The sequence below is a fragment of the Leopardus geoffroyi genome, chromosome A2 (genome assembly GCF_018350155.1).
Source record: "Leopardus geoffroyi isolate Oge1 chromosome A2, O.geoffroyi_Oge1_pat1.0, whole genome shotgun sequence".
Taxonomy (NCBI): Eukaryota; Metazoa; Chordata; class Mammalia; order Carnivora; family Felidae; genus Leopardus; species Leopardus geoffroyi.
The window spans coordinates 74,402,070-74,416,946 of record NC_059331.1 but is presented as its reverse complement, the minus strand read 5'-3'; the positions used below and the strand labels follow the sequence as shown (position 1 = coordinate 74,416,946).

General features: G+C 37.2%; 1 protein-coding gene across 4 annotated transcripts in view; it reads left to right on the top strand.

Moving 5' to 3' along the window:
* CDK13 (cyclin dependent kinase 13) overlaps window positions 1-4,529 on the top strand; it is a 129,975-nt gene extending 125,446 nt beyond the window's left edge. For 2 of the 4 annotated variants that reach the window (XM_045494356.1, XM_045494355.1), the window contains 2 exons: window positions 600-872; window positions 1,487-4,529. In XM_045494356.1, coding sequence (XP_045350312.1) covers window positions 600-872; window positions 1,487-2,340 — 1,127 coding nt within the window. In that variant the 3' untranslated portion in view covers window positions 2,341-4,529. Of the gene's footprint in view, window positions 1-419; window positions 873-1,486 lie in introns of all 4 variants that reach the window. The other 2 variants (XM_045494354.1, XM_045494353.1) reach the window with 1 other exon arrangement.
* Window positions 4,530-14,877: the final 10,348 nt, after the last annotated feature.

The window sequence follows — 14,877 nt, the reverse complement described above, 5'->3', positions numbered from 1 at the left end:
ATAGAGGGTGCCTTCAAGGTTGTTGCGAGGAATGAAAGATCCCAAATGCTTCAAGAGTGCCTGACACTGTAGCTGCCCCGCGCCGCCGCCTCCAGTCCCTGCTCACAGCTGGCGAATCCCACTCACACCTACCGTAGGGGGCTCCAGCAGTAGTCTTGGTTTTCCTTTTGAACTATTGAGCCCTGAAGAGAATTCTTCAAAACGGGCCGCAGTGTGTTGTTGTTGTTTTGACTTATGTGCAGTTACATCTTAAATGTACGTACATGAAATTAGAACCAGACTGAGATTCCTGTTTCACAGTGTTTCCTACACACTGTCCCACAAATGGGCATTTTAATAGGGTAATATAGAGCCATTTGGGGGGGGCGGGGTGTGCTGTGAATTATGGCAATTCTAATTAATACAAATTTTGTCTTTAGTAAAAACAGGCCCTGGACAGCAGTTAAACCACAGTGAATTGGCAATTCTACTAAACCTACTACAGTCTAAAACAAGTGTTAATATGGCTGATTTTGTCCAAGTGTTGAACATTAAGGTAAACTCTGAGACTCAACAGCAGCTAAATAAAATAAACCTTCCTGCTGGAATTTTGGCAACAGGTGAAAAACAGACAGACCCATCCACACCACAACAGGAGTCTTCGAAACCATTGGGAGGAATTCAGCCTTCTTCTCAGAGCGCGCAGCCTAAAGTGGAGACTGATGCTGCCCAGGCGGCCGTGCAGAGCGCGTTCGCAGTTCTGCTGACTCAGTTAATAAAGGCCCAGCAGTCCAAGCAGAAAGACGTGCTACTGGAAGAGAGGGAAAATGGATCGGGACATGAAGCGTCATTACAACTCAGGCCACCTCCAGAACCTAGCACTCCGGCATCGGGTGAGTGTGCAGAGAGCAGACCGCTAACAGTGTCCACACTGTTTTTCTTGATGGCGGGAGGGGGTGGGGGGTCTCTGATGTGTATCGTTTGGTGGCATTGCTAGGAGTAGATGTTCTGAAAATTCCCAGGTCACTGGTCATAGGTTGGTTCGTGAGTCCATTGACTCCTAGGAGGAGTAGATTCTTTGACAAATTACCCATGTGTGCTGTAGCTCATTAAGAATGCCAGAGATTTTTCTCATGTAAACCTCTGATGGAAGAAATAATTTACTCCAACTACAACAACATGATTGAGCAAGGCAGAAACTGTGTGTGTACGGTAGCTTTTGTTCTTCAGGCAATAAATAGATAGATGTGAGATACCTTGGAAAAGTCCAATGCAGTTAAATTTTTCAGTCACCACAGACCTAAATGGTAGCAGGCAATATTAGTATTTATATCCCTGTTTTCTTTCGTTCCTTTTTTTTTGCTGGAGATGGAACTTCTGGAACTTGTGATGTTCTTTAGGACCACCTGTAGGAAACTGACTATTTTGAAACACGTAGTTTTCCATGATCACTTTTGACTCTCTGTCTCTTTTTTTTTTCCTTTTCTTTTTGCTTTGTTTCACTTAGGGCAAGATGACCTCATTCAGCACCAAGATATGAGGATGTTGGAGCTCACCCCAGAACCGGACCGGCCTCGTATCCTCCCTCCTGATCAGCGACCTCCTGAACCGCCTGAACCACCACCAGTGACCGAAGAAGATCTGGATTATCGGACAGAAAACCAGCACGTACCCACCACCAGTTCTTCGTTAACTGACCCTCATGCCGGAGTGAAAGCCGCCCTGTTACAGCTGCTCGCTCAGCATCAGCCCCAGGATGATCCCAAAAGAGAAAGTGGTATGGATTACCAGGCAGGAGACACTTATGTGCCCACATCAGACTACAAGGACAATTTTGGATCCTCTTCTTTCTCTTCCGCTCCTTATGTTAGCAATGATGGTCTGGGAAGTAGCTCTGCTCCTCCACCATTGGAACGACGTAGCTTCATTGGAAACTCAGATATTCAGTCTTTGGATAACTACAGTACTTCTTCATCTCATTCTGGTGGTCCACCTCAGCCTTCTGCCTTTTCCGAGTCATTTCCCAGTTCAGTAGCTGGATACGGAGACATTTACCTCAATACTGGTCCCATGTTGTTCAGTGGAGACAAGGACCATAGATTTGAATATAGCCATGGCCCCATTGCAGTCCTGGCGAACAGCAGTGACCCTCCCACAGGGCCAGAGAGTACTCATCCTTTGCCAGCAAAGATGCACAACTATAACTATGGTGGTAACTTACAGGAAAACCCAGGTGGCCCCGGCCTCATGCATGGACAGACCTGGACTTCTCCTGCCCAAGGACCTGGATATTCACAAGGATACAGGGGACACATTAGCACATCAGCTGGCAGAGGTCGAGGCAGAGGGTTACCATACTGAGTATCTGTTTTTCCTCAGGCACATCATTTTTATCTGGAAAGACTTTTCTAGCTGCAATTTAAGGCAGCAATCCAAGAGACTTGAATAATATTAATTCAACAACAGCTTTATTTTTATGTGGAAAAGGGTCTTGCATACAATAGTTAAAAAAAAAAGAAAAAAAAAACCTTTGCTTAAATTCATGCTGTTCTAAAAACTAGATCTATTGATTGTACATCTTCACAAATTCTAGTTAACAATTTTATTTTGTATTCTTGCAGTTTTACGTGGATGCTAATCTTAGGGACATAAGAGTCTTTTATGGCCCTCTTGCAGATCTTCTGAACTATGCACATTTGTGCTTTTTTTGTAAGTTTGGACCAACTTTTATGTAACAACCAACCAACCCCTCCCCCCCTCCAGTTTTACAACAATCAGAAAGGGCACTGATTTATTTGGTATTTTTCTTTTTACAAAGCTACCTTTAGTCAAAGGTCACTGTCAGTCTTTGCACCTGCTTCCAGTGTTATTGTGAAAGGTGTACTTTGTGCTCACTTCAGAAAATAAAACACAACCTTTCTCTTGATGCAACAGTTTTATAAAAAAAAATGGTCAACGTTATTTTTGTTTTATTTTGCAGATTATCATAGCCGAGCAAAATGCATTCAAATGAAATAGTGGGTTTTATATGAAAAATATGGGGTGGGGAGGGTAAGTAAGTGCCTTAACAGGTAAGCTGAAGGTCTGAAAAAGCAGTTAACCTTTACACCCATTTTGTCTTCTAAAGGGAATCAATACTGTATTGAAGAGGCAGGGAGCTCTCCAGTGTTTAGGGACTGCTGCCTGTTCAGTTCCCGCTAGACTCATTCCCTCTGCCTGTCACACTTTCTTCTTTCCTGCCTGTCTTTGGGCTATGTTACCTTCCACTACCACCTTGTCTTGCTAGGAGCGTGAGAGCAAAGAAAGGGATTAGAACTCCAGTCAGTATCGTGTTACTTCCAAGAAGTTCTAAAAAGTTACATCATTTAAGTGGTTGAAAGTAATAGCTAAATGAGAATTTTAGAGTACCCGTTTTCAGGCTGCCATATTGTCCCTGTTTTCCTTTTGCCATGGATAATTGGAGGGCAGTAGTGCAGAAGCAAGGCTTAATAAACAGAATTGCCTGATTCTATTAAAGTTCATGGGGGAAGGGGAGGCAGACATCATATTTTAAGTTATGCAATTGCCATTTTAAGAAAAAGCCGTTCAGTTTGTTAACTAGAAACTTTGCCTACACTGAATTTATTGAAACAAAAAGAAAAAGTAGTGAGAGAAAACCTCTTCTCTTCCTTCCTCTCACCTTCTGTGAGGTTTATTAGGACTTCTGCCAGACTTAGAGCAACTTTAGTTCATTTTAGCATTTTTTCTCTTTTATTAAAAGCAGCAAGGAAGGATGGACTAACCCTATGTAAGCTGTAATGGTGTCAAGTCTAACTAACTTCTCGTGCACGCTCAGGCACACGTACAATTACAATAAATTCTCAAAAGGAACCAAAGGTGAATAACCAGTGTTTCCAGTATCCCTGAATGGAAAAATAAGCTCTGGAGATGAGAGCTGTGCCAATTAACCATTTTGTTTTAACTGTTCTTTCTCCTGGTAACTTACTTTTTCATTGGAATTGTAAATCGGAAGAGCTGTTTTAGAATGGAAATTTGCTCCAGTTCTAAAGTCAGTCTTTTAACCCCATGCCCTCTGACTTGTGAACCTTCATTTCAAAATACTATATGGGAAGCATTACAGTTTGGTGACAGCAAGGATATTTTAAAGTGGATATTTTACCATTTTACTGCTATAAAATGAGTTGATGTCAGTTGATCATTTTATTTTTTTGATGGAATTTTTTTGTTGTTGTTACTGGGGAGAAAAATGAATGGAAGAAAAATTATTTTGCTTTTATTTGAATTTTGAGTACTAACAACTTAAAACTACATTGCAGGAGGTGAAGAAATACTTCAAATTTAGCAAAATAGCTACAGTATTCAACTATCTCAAATTTTAATATGGTGAGTCTTAGCGCTTTAGACTTTCCTATAAGTGACAGTATCTAAGTTATTCTTAATAGTCACACTTGATAATTCTGCTGACCACAGCAGCTAACCGAAAATTGAAGATATTTATGTGACATGAATAGCCTGTGTTTTAAAAATTAAATATTTTATATAAAATTGAACTGTGTTTGGATAGTTTTTCCAACATTTCAGTTATATATTTATGTTGGGAGAGTGGCTGGGAGGACAGGGAAATTGTTGCTTGAAATTGGAAATTTGAACTACAGCTTATAATATTACCCTTAGACAGTATTAATTGTGAAATATACCAGTATCTTACGCACCACTTAGGAAAAATCTTGCCGGTTAAACCACAACACAATGCCCAGATGCAGTAATTGTAAGATACTTCCCAAATTCATAGATGTTATTATATGAAACAGTCGGTGAAATACGGTAATAAAAATCTCAATGCATCCTTCCATACCATTTAATACTTTAGTAAATACGGATTAATAAAAAGAGCTGGGATGGAAATCACTAATTACATAGGTTATAATTGCAGTAATCACGAGTATTCTTGAGTAAAGTCTAAGGACCATAAAACGTTACTTAAGTTTTGGGGAAAGAAACAGGTAAGTCAGATTGCAAATATGAAGATGAAAATAGAAGACTGACCTACCAAAAGAAGAAAACTTATTATCTCCCATGTGAAATTCCCATTTATATTTCCTGACGCGGCAAGTTTTTCTGCATGCAACTCAAAAGTCTTCAGTCTGTTCTTTGTGGAAGAATTGTAGTCACCCATGAAATTTTTAAGACTCGTTTTAAGAGGTTTATTGATGAAAATGGTTTGTGGAATGTGAATTAAGATAATGCTTTAGCTGTGATTCAGGGCTTCATTCTGTCAGTGAGTATATATATTCAGTGCCTTGGGCTACGTCAGTTAACTTGTGAAGGGCATTCAGTCACACTTCCAGTGGGCTGATAAGATTTTAAAAAGGGTCTGGAGAAGCTAGTAGTATTTGCTACTCTCCGCTGTATCTACATTACTCTTAAGTGAATATAAGAAGTGACCATGTGAGTGTGCAGTTTTAAAGTGGAAACTGAATAAAGAAATAACATTCTGGAACAGAATAGAACAACTAGAAACTCTATGATGAAAACAAATTTTAAGTTGCATCTGGCCAATTTGTAGGAAATATCAGGATTTCTTAAGAAAAGTGGAAGGTAAATGGGTTAAGTGCTTCCAAACTACTCTCACTGGAACTTGTGAGTCAAAGTTTTGCCGTGTTTGCTAGGAGCTTAATCATATTTTACACAACTTTTCACCATAGTCCCTCCCCCCACCTTTTGTGAAAATAAACTTGAAATACACGTTCTGAATGAAAATCTGATCCTCTGGGATACTGGTTTTGAGATTTTTAAAGTCTGAACAGGACATTCCTTCCAATATTCTAATCATCTGGTCTGTCCCCTCACTTTTACAGCCTAAGAGAAATGAGATGTAGAGATGGATTTCCAGGGCAGTTCCTCTAAGCCTCATCTAAATTCTGCAGAAAACACTTAACTTTTTTAAAAAATTGACTTAAAATAGTTACCAATGTTGGGGCCAGACTGACAGAAGCCTGCTTGGGATTCTCTCTTGCCCCTCCCCTGCTCACGCATGTGCACACTCACTCTCTCAAACTTAAAAAAAAAAAAAAAAAAAAATTACCAGTGTTACAGTGAAGTAAAATAATTAAATTTAGAATACTGAACAACTACCTTAACACAAATGGTTTTAAAAAGTCAACTTATAAAACGACTCAAAAAATAGACTAAAACAAAACTTCAGAAAAACTTCATTAGAAGCCTATACAGGATGGATAGTTCTTCAAAAGGAGGCTCCTCGTTTTTTTGGTTTGTTTTTTGTTTGTTTCTTTTTAACAACAGTAGTTTTTAAATAACGATTAGGTAGTGAACTGAATCATTTACATTTGTTTTCTCTTTAGAGGAGGAAAGTCTATGCTAGCAGGCCTGCAAACATTGCTTTTAAAATCTTTCAAGGGTTTATAATTTCCAGTGGTGTTATGAGGGAGCAACGGTTTGTCATTTACCAAAGCCTCTCCAGATAATTTCTCAAGCTGCTTTTAATTTAACTAAAAATAAAAGCTATTAAATTAATAAGCTATCAAGGGATCCACTTGAAGATGGAGAAAACAAAATTTTGACCATAACAGAACTTATCTTTAAATTGTGTAGACTAACAAATTTTGTGGATCTTACCCTCTTCATCACGTCAACACAATTCCTAGTTGTAGTTGCATTCAAAATGAGGCCCTGTAAGTGAATCACCCCTTGGTTTTCTTTGACAGCTAGTTTGTTGTAAAGGTGTTGTACTTTTTTGCAAGAACTTTTAGTAAAGTCTTGTAACTGTTAAATCTAATGTGTTTAATAGAAGCCATTTGTTTAAAAATAAATAAAGGCTGTATTCGATAGTCTGTAAATAAACTGCCATAAGAATTCGAGGCCATTTTTAGCCTTGTTTTATTCTTGCTTATATCCAGTACAGACTTCCAGGAATAATCTTAATAAATAATCTGAAAAAGATGACCACTTATTATCCATTGTGCCGTGTTTTATTGACAAAACCTAAAACCCGGAATACTTACTTTGTCCTTTTTAGACTGGTACATATTTGAAAATGTAGGAACACCTCCAAAGATAACCATTAATAATTAGACTTTGATGGATGTATATAAATGCATATCTAATCTTTTTCTTAATGGGTTTATGTTACCCGTAACTTTGTAGTTTATTTTTTTCATTTAATAATACATTGTGAACATCCTGCTATGCCAATAATTAAATTCTACCCTCTTTTTAATGGTTGTTAAGTTATTCCCTTATAAAAAGAAGAACCGTAGCTTCCAATTTCCTTCTTGCTGAACACAAAATATGTCTAACCCTTCTGTTATAAATAACTGTGATGAAAATCCACATAAAAACAAATATGCATGATTTCCTTGGAATTGCTGGTGTATAGGAGTATACTTCTAAACTTCTGCTATATCCAAATTGCCCTCAGGAAGGGTTTGCAAATTTTACATTCATTCCTATTACTTTTCACTTAGCTATGCTGGGTATTTAAAACTTTTAAATCTGCCATTTTGACAAGTGATAAATCATTTCGATTTGTATTTATTTGATTACTAATGAAATTCATTATTATTTCATGTTAGCCAGGTATATTTTATTAACTATTCATGTTCAATTATTGCTTGAAAGAGCAACAGAGATAAAGAAGATAGCCCTATGTAAAGTATAATTTTAAAAACACTGTATGGTGTGTTTTGATGTAGGAAACATTTATAATTATATATGTAGCCAATTCTATTCATCTTTTCCTATGGTTTCTCCTTAGAAAAGCTTTCTCCAAGATTATTTTAATATTCACATAAGTTTTATTTTACTTCTCTGGCTTCTTTTACACTTAATTCTAAATCACCTTAGAATTCAGTTTTGTGAGGTGAGCGACGACTTAAGGCTTTCTCGGAGTGGCTAACCTGATGACGCGAGCAGCATTGGTGAGCAGTGCATCCTAGTCATAGTTTGTAAATACCATCTATGTCTTATTCAGGTCTGTTTCTGGGCTTTCAGTTGCTTTCCACCCTCATCTCTTCTGTTACAAGTTCTACAGTTGCATTATGTCTGTATAAATTATGCATCGGTCCTTGTAGTCCTTTTTTTAGTCACTCTATTTTCAATCCCTAGAACGATGTATAGCACACTGCAGGCAGTAATACTTGCTGTAGGACAGAGCTTAGTTGTCCCTTTTTCAAAATTTTCTATTTTTGCCTGTTTATTTTTTCATGTGACTTTTAGAATCATTTTGTTCACTTTCCCCAAGGTATCTTGTTAGGATTTTAACTGGAAACATTAAGTGTTTAAATTTACTTAGGAGTCTTTCCATTGAGAACATAGAATTGGTTTTTTGCATGTTCCTCATTAAAAGTTCCAAAATTTTCTTTACTGTAGCTGCTAATTTTTTTAAAAAAGTTTCCAAAAATATTGTTGTTGCCTTTAGAAATGGCCTTTTCATATTATTAAATAATAGTATTGTAATATTTTAAACTAGTCCCTGCTTATATAGGAAAGCAGTCTTTTTTTTAACTGAAGACATTTTATTATAATTTCCAGTAATTTTCAGTTTGATTTAATATGATAATGGGCATTCTTGTTTCCGACTTTATGAAAGTCTGTAGTATTTCACTCCCACGTATAATTTTAACCTATAGAGTAGAAATAGAATGTTTTATGGGGCACCTGGGTGGCTCAGTTGGTTAAGCGTCTGGCTCTTGATTTTGGCTCAGGGCATGATCTCATGGTTTGTGACTGTGCTGACAGTGCTTTATTATGTCAAGATTATTCATGAAGCCCATTTATTAGGATCAGATGTTAAATTTTTTTTTCAACTGCCTTTTCAGTGTCTACCATTATATTTATACAGATTTTCTCCTTTGAGCTATTGATCATAGACACCAACTATGTTAGTAGAATCCAATCTTGAGCTGCTCATTTAAAATGCTGCTGTGTTCTATTGACTAACCCTGTATTTAGGATTTTGTATTTACGTTTGTTCATAAGAAACAAGTCTGGTTTTAATTTACAGGTTTTGATAGCTGTGCAGAATAAACTGGAAAACTATCTCCTGTTTTGTTTGATTTGGAATAGTTTATATATTTGAGAATGATTGTTTATTGAAGTTGATGCTGTTTTACTTATACCCAGATACACCTGACTCTTTTCTTGAAGGTAATTCTTTCACAGTATTTCTGTTTCCTCGTATGTTCTTGCTCTGTTCAGCATTCTGTTTCTTGAGTAAATGTTGGTAATTTTCCTTTTTCTGGAAATTTGTCATTGTGGTCTACCTTATATTTAAACTGTTCTTAGCATATAGTTGCACTTAATAATCTCACTGTTGTAAATACATATATTATCTATTACCAATCTCCTTTTTGTGTCTTTTCTTCTCCTTGATTAGACTAGCTCTGGTTTGCTCCCTTCTTCCTCCATCCTTTCTCTCACTACCAGGGAAGGAAGGATCTATTACCTGTTTTCTCATTTATTTCAGTATTTTGACTTTGATTCCTTTCTTCTACTTCCCTTACTTATTCCCACCTCTTGAGTTTGAATGACTGATCCATTTATTTTTCTTTCTTCGATTCTAAAGCCATGTTAATGGTATGGATTCTCTGATTATTTTCTTTGGCTCCATTCCATACGTTGAGGATGGTGTGTTATCATTACTGTTTTCTAAATATTTGGTGGCTGCAAAATGATAGCTTGTTTGATCCAAGGCTTACTGAGGATAGTGTGTTTGAATTTCCAGGTGGCTGGATATACTTTATTTTTTACTTTAGTGTTTTGTTAATAACTTATAGTTTCTTTTCTTTTCTTTCTTCTTTTTTTTTTTTTTTAATGTTTATTTTTGAGAGAGACAGAGCGTGAGTGGGGCAGGGGCAGAGAGAGAGGGAGACAGAATCCGAAGCAGGTTCCAGGCTCTGAACTGTCAGCACAGAGCCCGACGCGGGGCTTGAATTGGCAAGCTATGACCTGAGCTGAAGTCGGACGCTCAACCAACTGAGCCACCCAGGTACCCCAATAACTTACAGTTTGTATTACATGTAGTCATTGTATACAGTCCACTTTGGGAAACTTATTAAGGATATCTTTTTAACTTGCTAACCAAACACATTTTGTAAATATTTCCTGGGTGCTCTGGTACAGGGCATTTCCTTTGGTACAGGTTGTCATATAACCATTCAATCAATATTATTCATTGAACACTGGGGAGATGTTTACTTACTATCTATATGTCTCTCAAGGAGTGAGAAATGTAAATTCTCATACTGCTTTTACATATTTTTCCATATTAATCCTTTTTGTTATATATATTCTGTGCTATGTTGAGCACTTACAGGTTCATAACTACTGAATCTTTGTTCCATTTCTTCACATTTTTGAAAACTTTTAATTCCAGTGGGTCCAGTTTTAAGATTATCACTATTAATGTTATCACTTGATCTTCTGAAAGTTTATTTTATAATCCCTTCTTGCCTTTTTTTTTTTTTTTTTTTTTTTTTTAATGCTACCTTGCTGGCTTTGTTTTTAATCTTTTATTAACTTACTTTCTTTTACTCTCTTTTTAAAATTTGTGTTTGGGGGCCGTCTGTTGATTTGTAATGTTCCTGTTTATCTTTAAATGTTTGGAAGACGTATGTAAACCTATTTTTTGAATGAATAATGTCAGGAATGAGGGAGTTGCTATAGACTGTCATTTATATAAAAAGAAATGTGCCTACTTTCCCTATTTCCTAACCTACTTCCTGCTACTTTTTTGGTAGTAAAATTCATGATTTTAGACTCATTTTAAAAATACTGTGCTTCAGTTCTGTTACATAGCTATTATAATCATCACCAAAACCTAATGCCACCAATATATTGGGATAGAATGTTAGACACGTTCACTTTAAGAGGAGGAATGGACAAACATGCCCATTATGAGTGACTACTTGGTATTCGACACTTTGTGGCAGGTCTTGTTACACAGTTAAGAAAGAGCTGGGAGAAGGAGGAAGGAAGAGAAGAGTAGGATTGGAAAGGAAGAAAAAGTTCTTAATGGCAGACTCTATTACTGTCTATGGAGGACTTGCAACAGAGATCCATGGGAAAATTATTAGCATTAATATGCAATTTGAGAAAGTGGCTAAAACATTTATACAGAAGAACAAGGGACCAAGAATAGCAAAGGCAATTTTGAAAAAATAAGAATTTGGACTTGTTCTACCGGATACTAAGTTTTCTGGGACAATTGGTTATATGCAAGTACAAATACTAACGTCAAAAAGAGGCAAATGTTTAAAATACACATTTTCTTGGGTCTGTGTGACAAAAATTAAAAATCCAGAGGAAGAGAAAATGCACTTTGACATAGCAAATCCATTTCTGGGAATCTGTTATTCATAATTAATATTATTTACAACGTAGTAAATGTAAATATCCCTCTATTGGAGAATAGTTAAATATTGTTATGGATAAAAATATAGTATGATTCCATTTGATTAACGAAATGTGTCTATATATGGTGTATAGGAAAGATATGAAAACTAAAACTGATTGTGGGTTAATGAATAACACAGTGGTTTAAAAGGCAGGCTTCTAAGCCAGCATCAAACTCTGGCTTTACCATGTATTAATCTGTACCACCTTAGACAAGTTAGTGAAACTCTGATTCTCAGTTTTTACATTTGTGAAACGGGTAAAATACTAAAGTTTTATGGGTTCAGTAACTTCATAGCGCCTGGTATCTAGTAAGTGCTTCGTGAATACTCGTGTTGTTACCGACAGATTGGGTAGGAATGGTGAAGGGCAAATTTTGCTGCTTCATTCATGCTTGCTCTTTATCTTTAAAAAAAATTTTTTTTAATGTTTTTATTTATTTTTGAGACAGAGAGAGACAGAGCATGAGCAGGGGAGGGGCAGAGGGGGAGACACAGAATCTGAAGCGGGCTCCAGGCTCCGAGCTGTCAGCACAGAGCCCGACGCAGGGCTCGAACTCACGGAGTGTGAGATCATGATCTGAGCTGAAGTCAGACGCTCAACTGACTGAGCCACCCAGGCACCCCTATGCTTGCTCTTTATCTTAACATCTTTTTGTAATAAAAATTTATTTTATTTTTTTTATTTTATTGTTTTTTCAACGTTTATCCATTTCTGGGACAGAGAGAGACAGAGCATGAACGGGGGAGGGGCAGAGAGAAAGGGAGACACAGAATCGGAAACAGGCTCCAGGCTCTGAGCCATCAGCCCAGAGCCCGACGCGGGGCTCGAACTTCCGGACCGCAAGATCGTGACCTGGCTGAAGTCGGACGCTTAACCGACTGTGCCACCCAGGCACCCCTGTAATAAAAATTTTTAAGTTGGAAGGTATCAACTTCAGTCAACAAATAATAACGTTCACCCTTGAGGCTTTCCAGAGAATATAAAAACTATCTTGAACTATCACCTTAAACACCAGAAAGAAGTGATTAACAGAGAACTGTCTGTTCTTTCTCCTTCAAGCACTAATGTTTACTATCCGCAAGTTCAGAGAAATGATTTCTTTCTCGATCTCCATCAGAGGAGTTAGGAGTAAAGCTAGTTCTGCGTTCACTACAGGAAAATGGTCTAATAAGCATTGGGACCACTCATTTTGAAAATGGAGGGTTCCATCAGTGCTCAGACCGGCTCTCTCAAGCCATGTGTGAATACGAAATTTCAGCCTTGGGTGGGCATTAGAATCACATGTTAAGTTTTATTTTTAACTGAACATTTAAACTTTTACGTAGGTATAACACGGATAAGTTAAAGTAACATTAAGTACACCTAATGCATTCTTACATGTTTGCACCCCATGTAACCACCGCCCAGATTAACGTTTCTATCACTCCAGAAGGTCACACTCCTTCCCAAGCAGGACTCCTAGGAACTACCGTTCTAACTTCTATCACCTTTGATTAGGATTTTGTCTGTTCCTAGGCTTCAAATTAAGGGAGCCAGACAGTATATACTCTTATTAACAACTTTGTTCAAATAAATTTGATAAGGTAAATGAAAGAGACAAATACAAGTTAAGACTGGCAGGAAAATGGAAAAGTCTTGAATTGAAACCGTAATTAGAAACCTCCCCCACCCCACCTCCCCCAAAAAACCCAAAACATATAACTGCAGGCTCAGAATGGTTTGTTAATGAAACCTTCCAAACACCTACAGAAAAACTAATAATTCTACACTAACTATTAGAGATTAGAGAGAGAAGAAATATATTCCCACTCATGAGTTCAACAAAACCCTGACAGCTAAAACCTAACATGGACTTTGCAAGAAAATTATAAGCCAATATCTCTCATTGAACATCCCTAACAAAATAGTAGAAAATCCAGATTAAAAGAAAAAAATGTATGATGACTAAGTGGAGTTTATGCCAGGAATGCAAGGTTGGGTTAAAATTCATAAATCAATGCAATTTACCACATTCACATAAGGAGAAAGGCCATGCCATCATTTCCATAAGGAACTTCCTCAATTTGATGAAGGGTATTTATTTAAAACTTATATCTAGGGGCGCCTGGGTGGCTCAGTTGGTTAAGCATCCAACTTCGGCTCAGGTCATGATCTTGAGGTTCCTGGGTTCGAGACCTGCATTGGGCTCTGTGCTGACAGCTCAGAGCCTGGAGCCTTCTTTGGATTCTGTGTCTCCGTCTCTCTCTGCCCCTCCCTTGCTCATGCTTTGTCTCTCTGTCTCAAGAATAAACATTAGAAAAAAAGAGAAAAGAAAACCTATACCTTACATACGTAATGGAAAAATATCAAACTCTTCCTCCTGAGGTCCAGACAAGAAAGGATGTTTAACTGCTGCTTATCAATATTTTACTAGAGGTATGAGCCATAAGACAAGGAGGAGAATGTAAAGATTGGAACAGAAGAAGCAAGTATGCCTTTATTTGCAGATGATATGATTGTATAAATAAAAATAGAAAAGAAACTACAAATAATAAGTTAATTTAGCAAGGAATCTGAATAAAAAATCAGTATACAAAAATCAATTGTATTTATTTATACTAGCACAGTTAGAAGATGAAATTCAGTAAACCTCACTTACATTAACATAAATATAGGAATATCCTACAAAAAAATGTACTTCTATACTAAAAACTACAATACACTGCCAAGAGAAGTTAAAGGAGGCCTAAAACTATGGAGAAAAAGTGACAGACAATGAGCTAGCTCATGGGTAAATATATTAAGCTCATCGATTGGAAGCCTCAGTTTTATTATATCAATTCTACTCATACTGGGCTATCTATAGATTTAATGCAATTCCAATCAGAAACGCAGCAGGTGTGTGTGTGTGTGTGTGTGTGTGTGAGAGAGAGAGAGAGAGAGAGAGAGAGAGAGAGAGAGAGAGAATTGACATATTGACATTAAAATTTAAGGCCAAGTGGCAAAGGAACTAGCATAGCCAAGGAAACCTTGAAGAAGAATAAAATTGAAGAACTTTATCAGATTTTCAATGCTTAATGTAAAGAAACAGCTTTTAAAATAGTGTGGTATTTACACAATGGTAGTGTAGACCAATGAAACAGAATACAAGTCCAGAAATAAATCCCCACATACCCACTCACCTTCATGTAATTCAATGAGATAAACTAATCTTTTCCAAAACTGTTTTTAATGTTTATTTTTGAGACACACACACACACACACACACACACACACACACACATACACACACACACACACACCATGAGGGGGAGTGGCGGGGCAGAGAGAGAGGAAGACACAGAATCCAAAGCAAGCTCCAGACTCTGAGCTGTCAGCACAGAGCCCAAGGTGGGGCTCGAACCCACAAACCGTGAGATCATGACATGAGCAAAGTCAGATACTTAACTGAGCCACCCAGGTGTCCCAAAATAATCTTTTCAATAAATGTTGCTGTAGTAATTG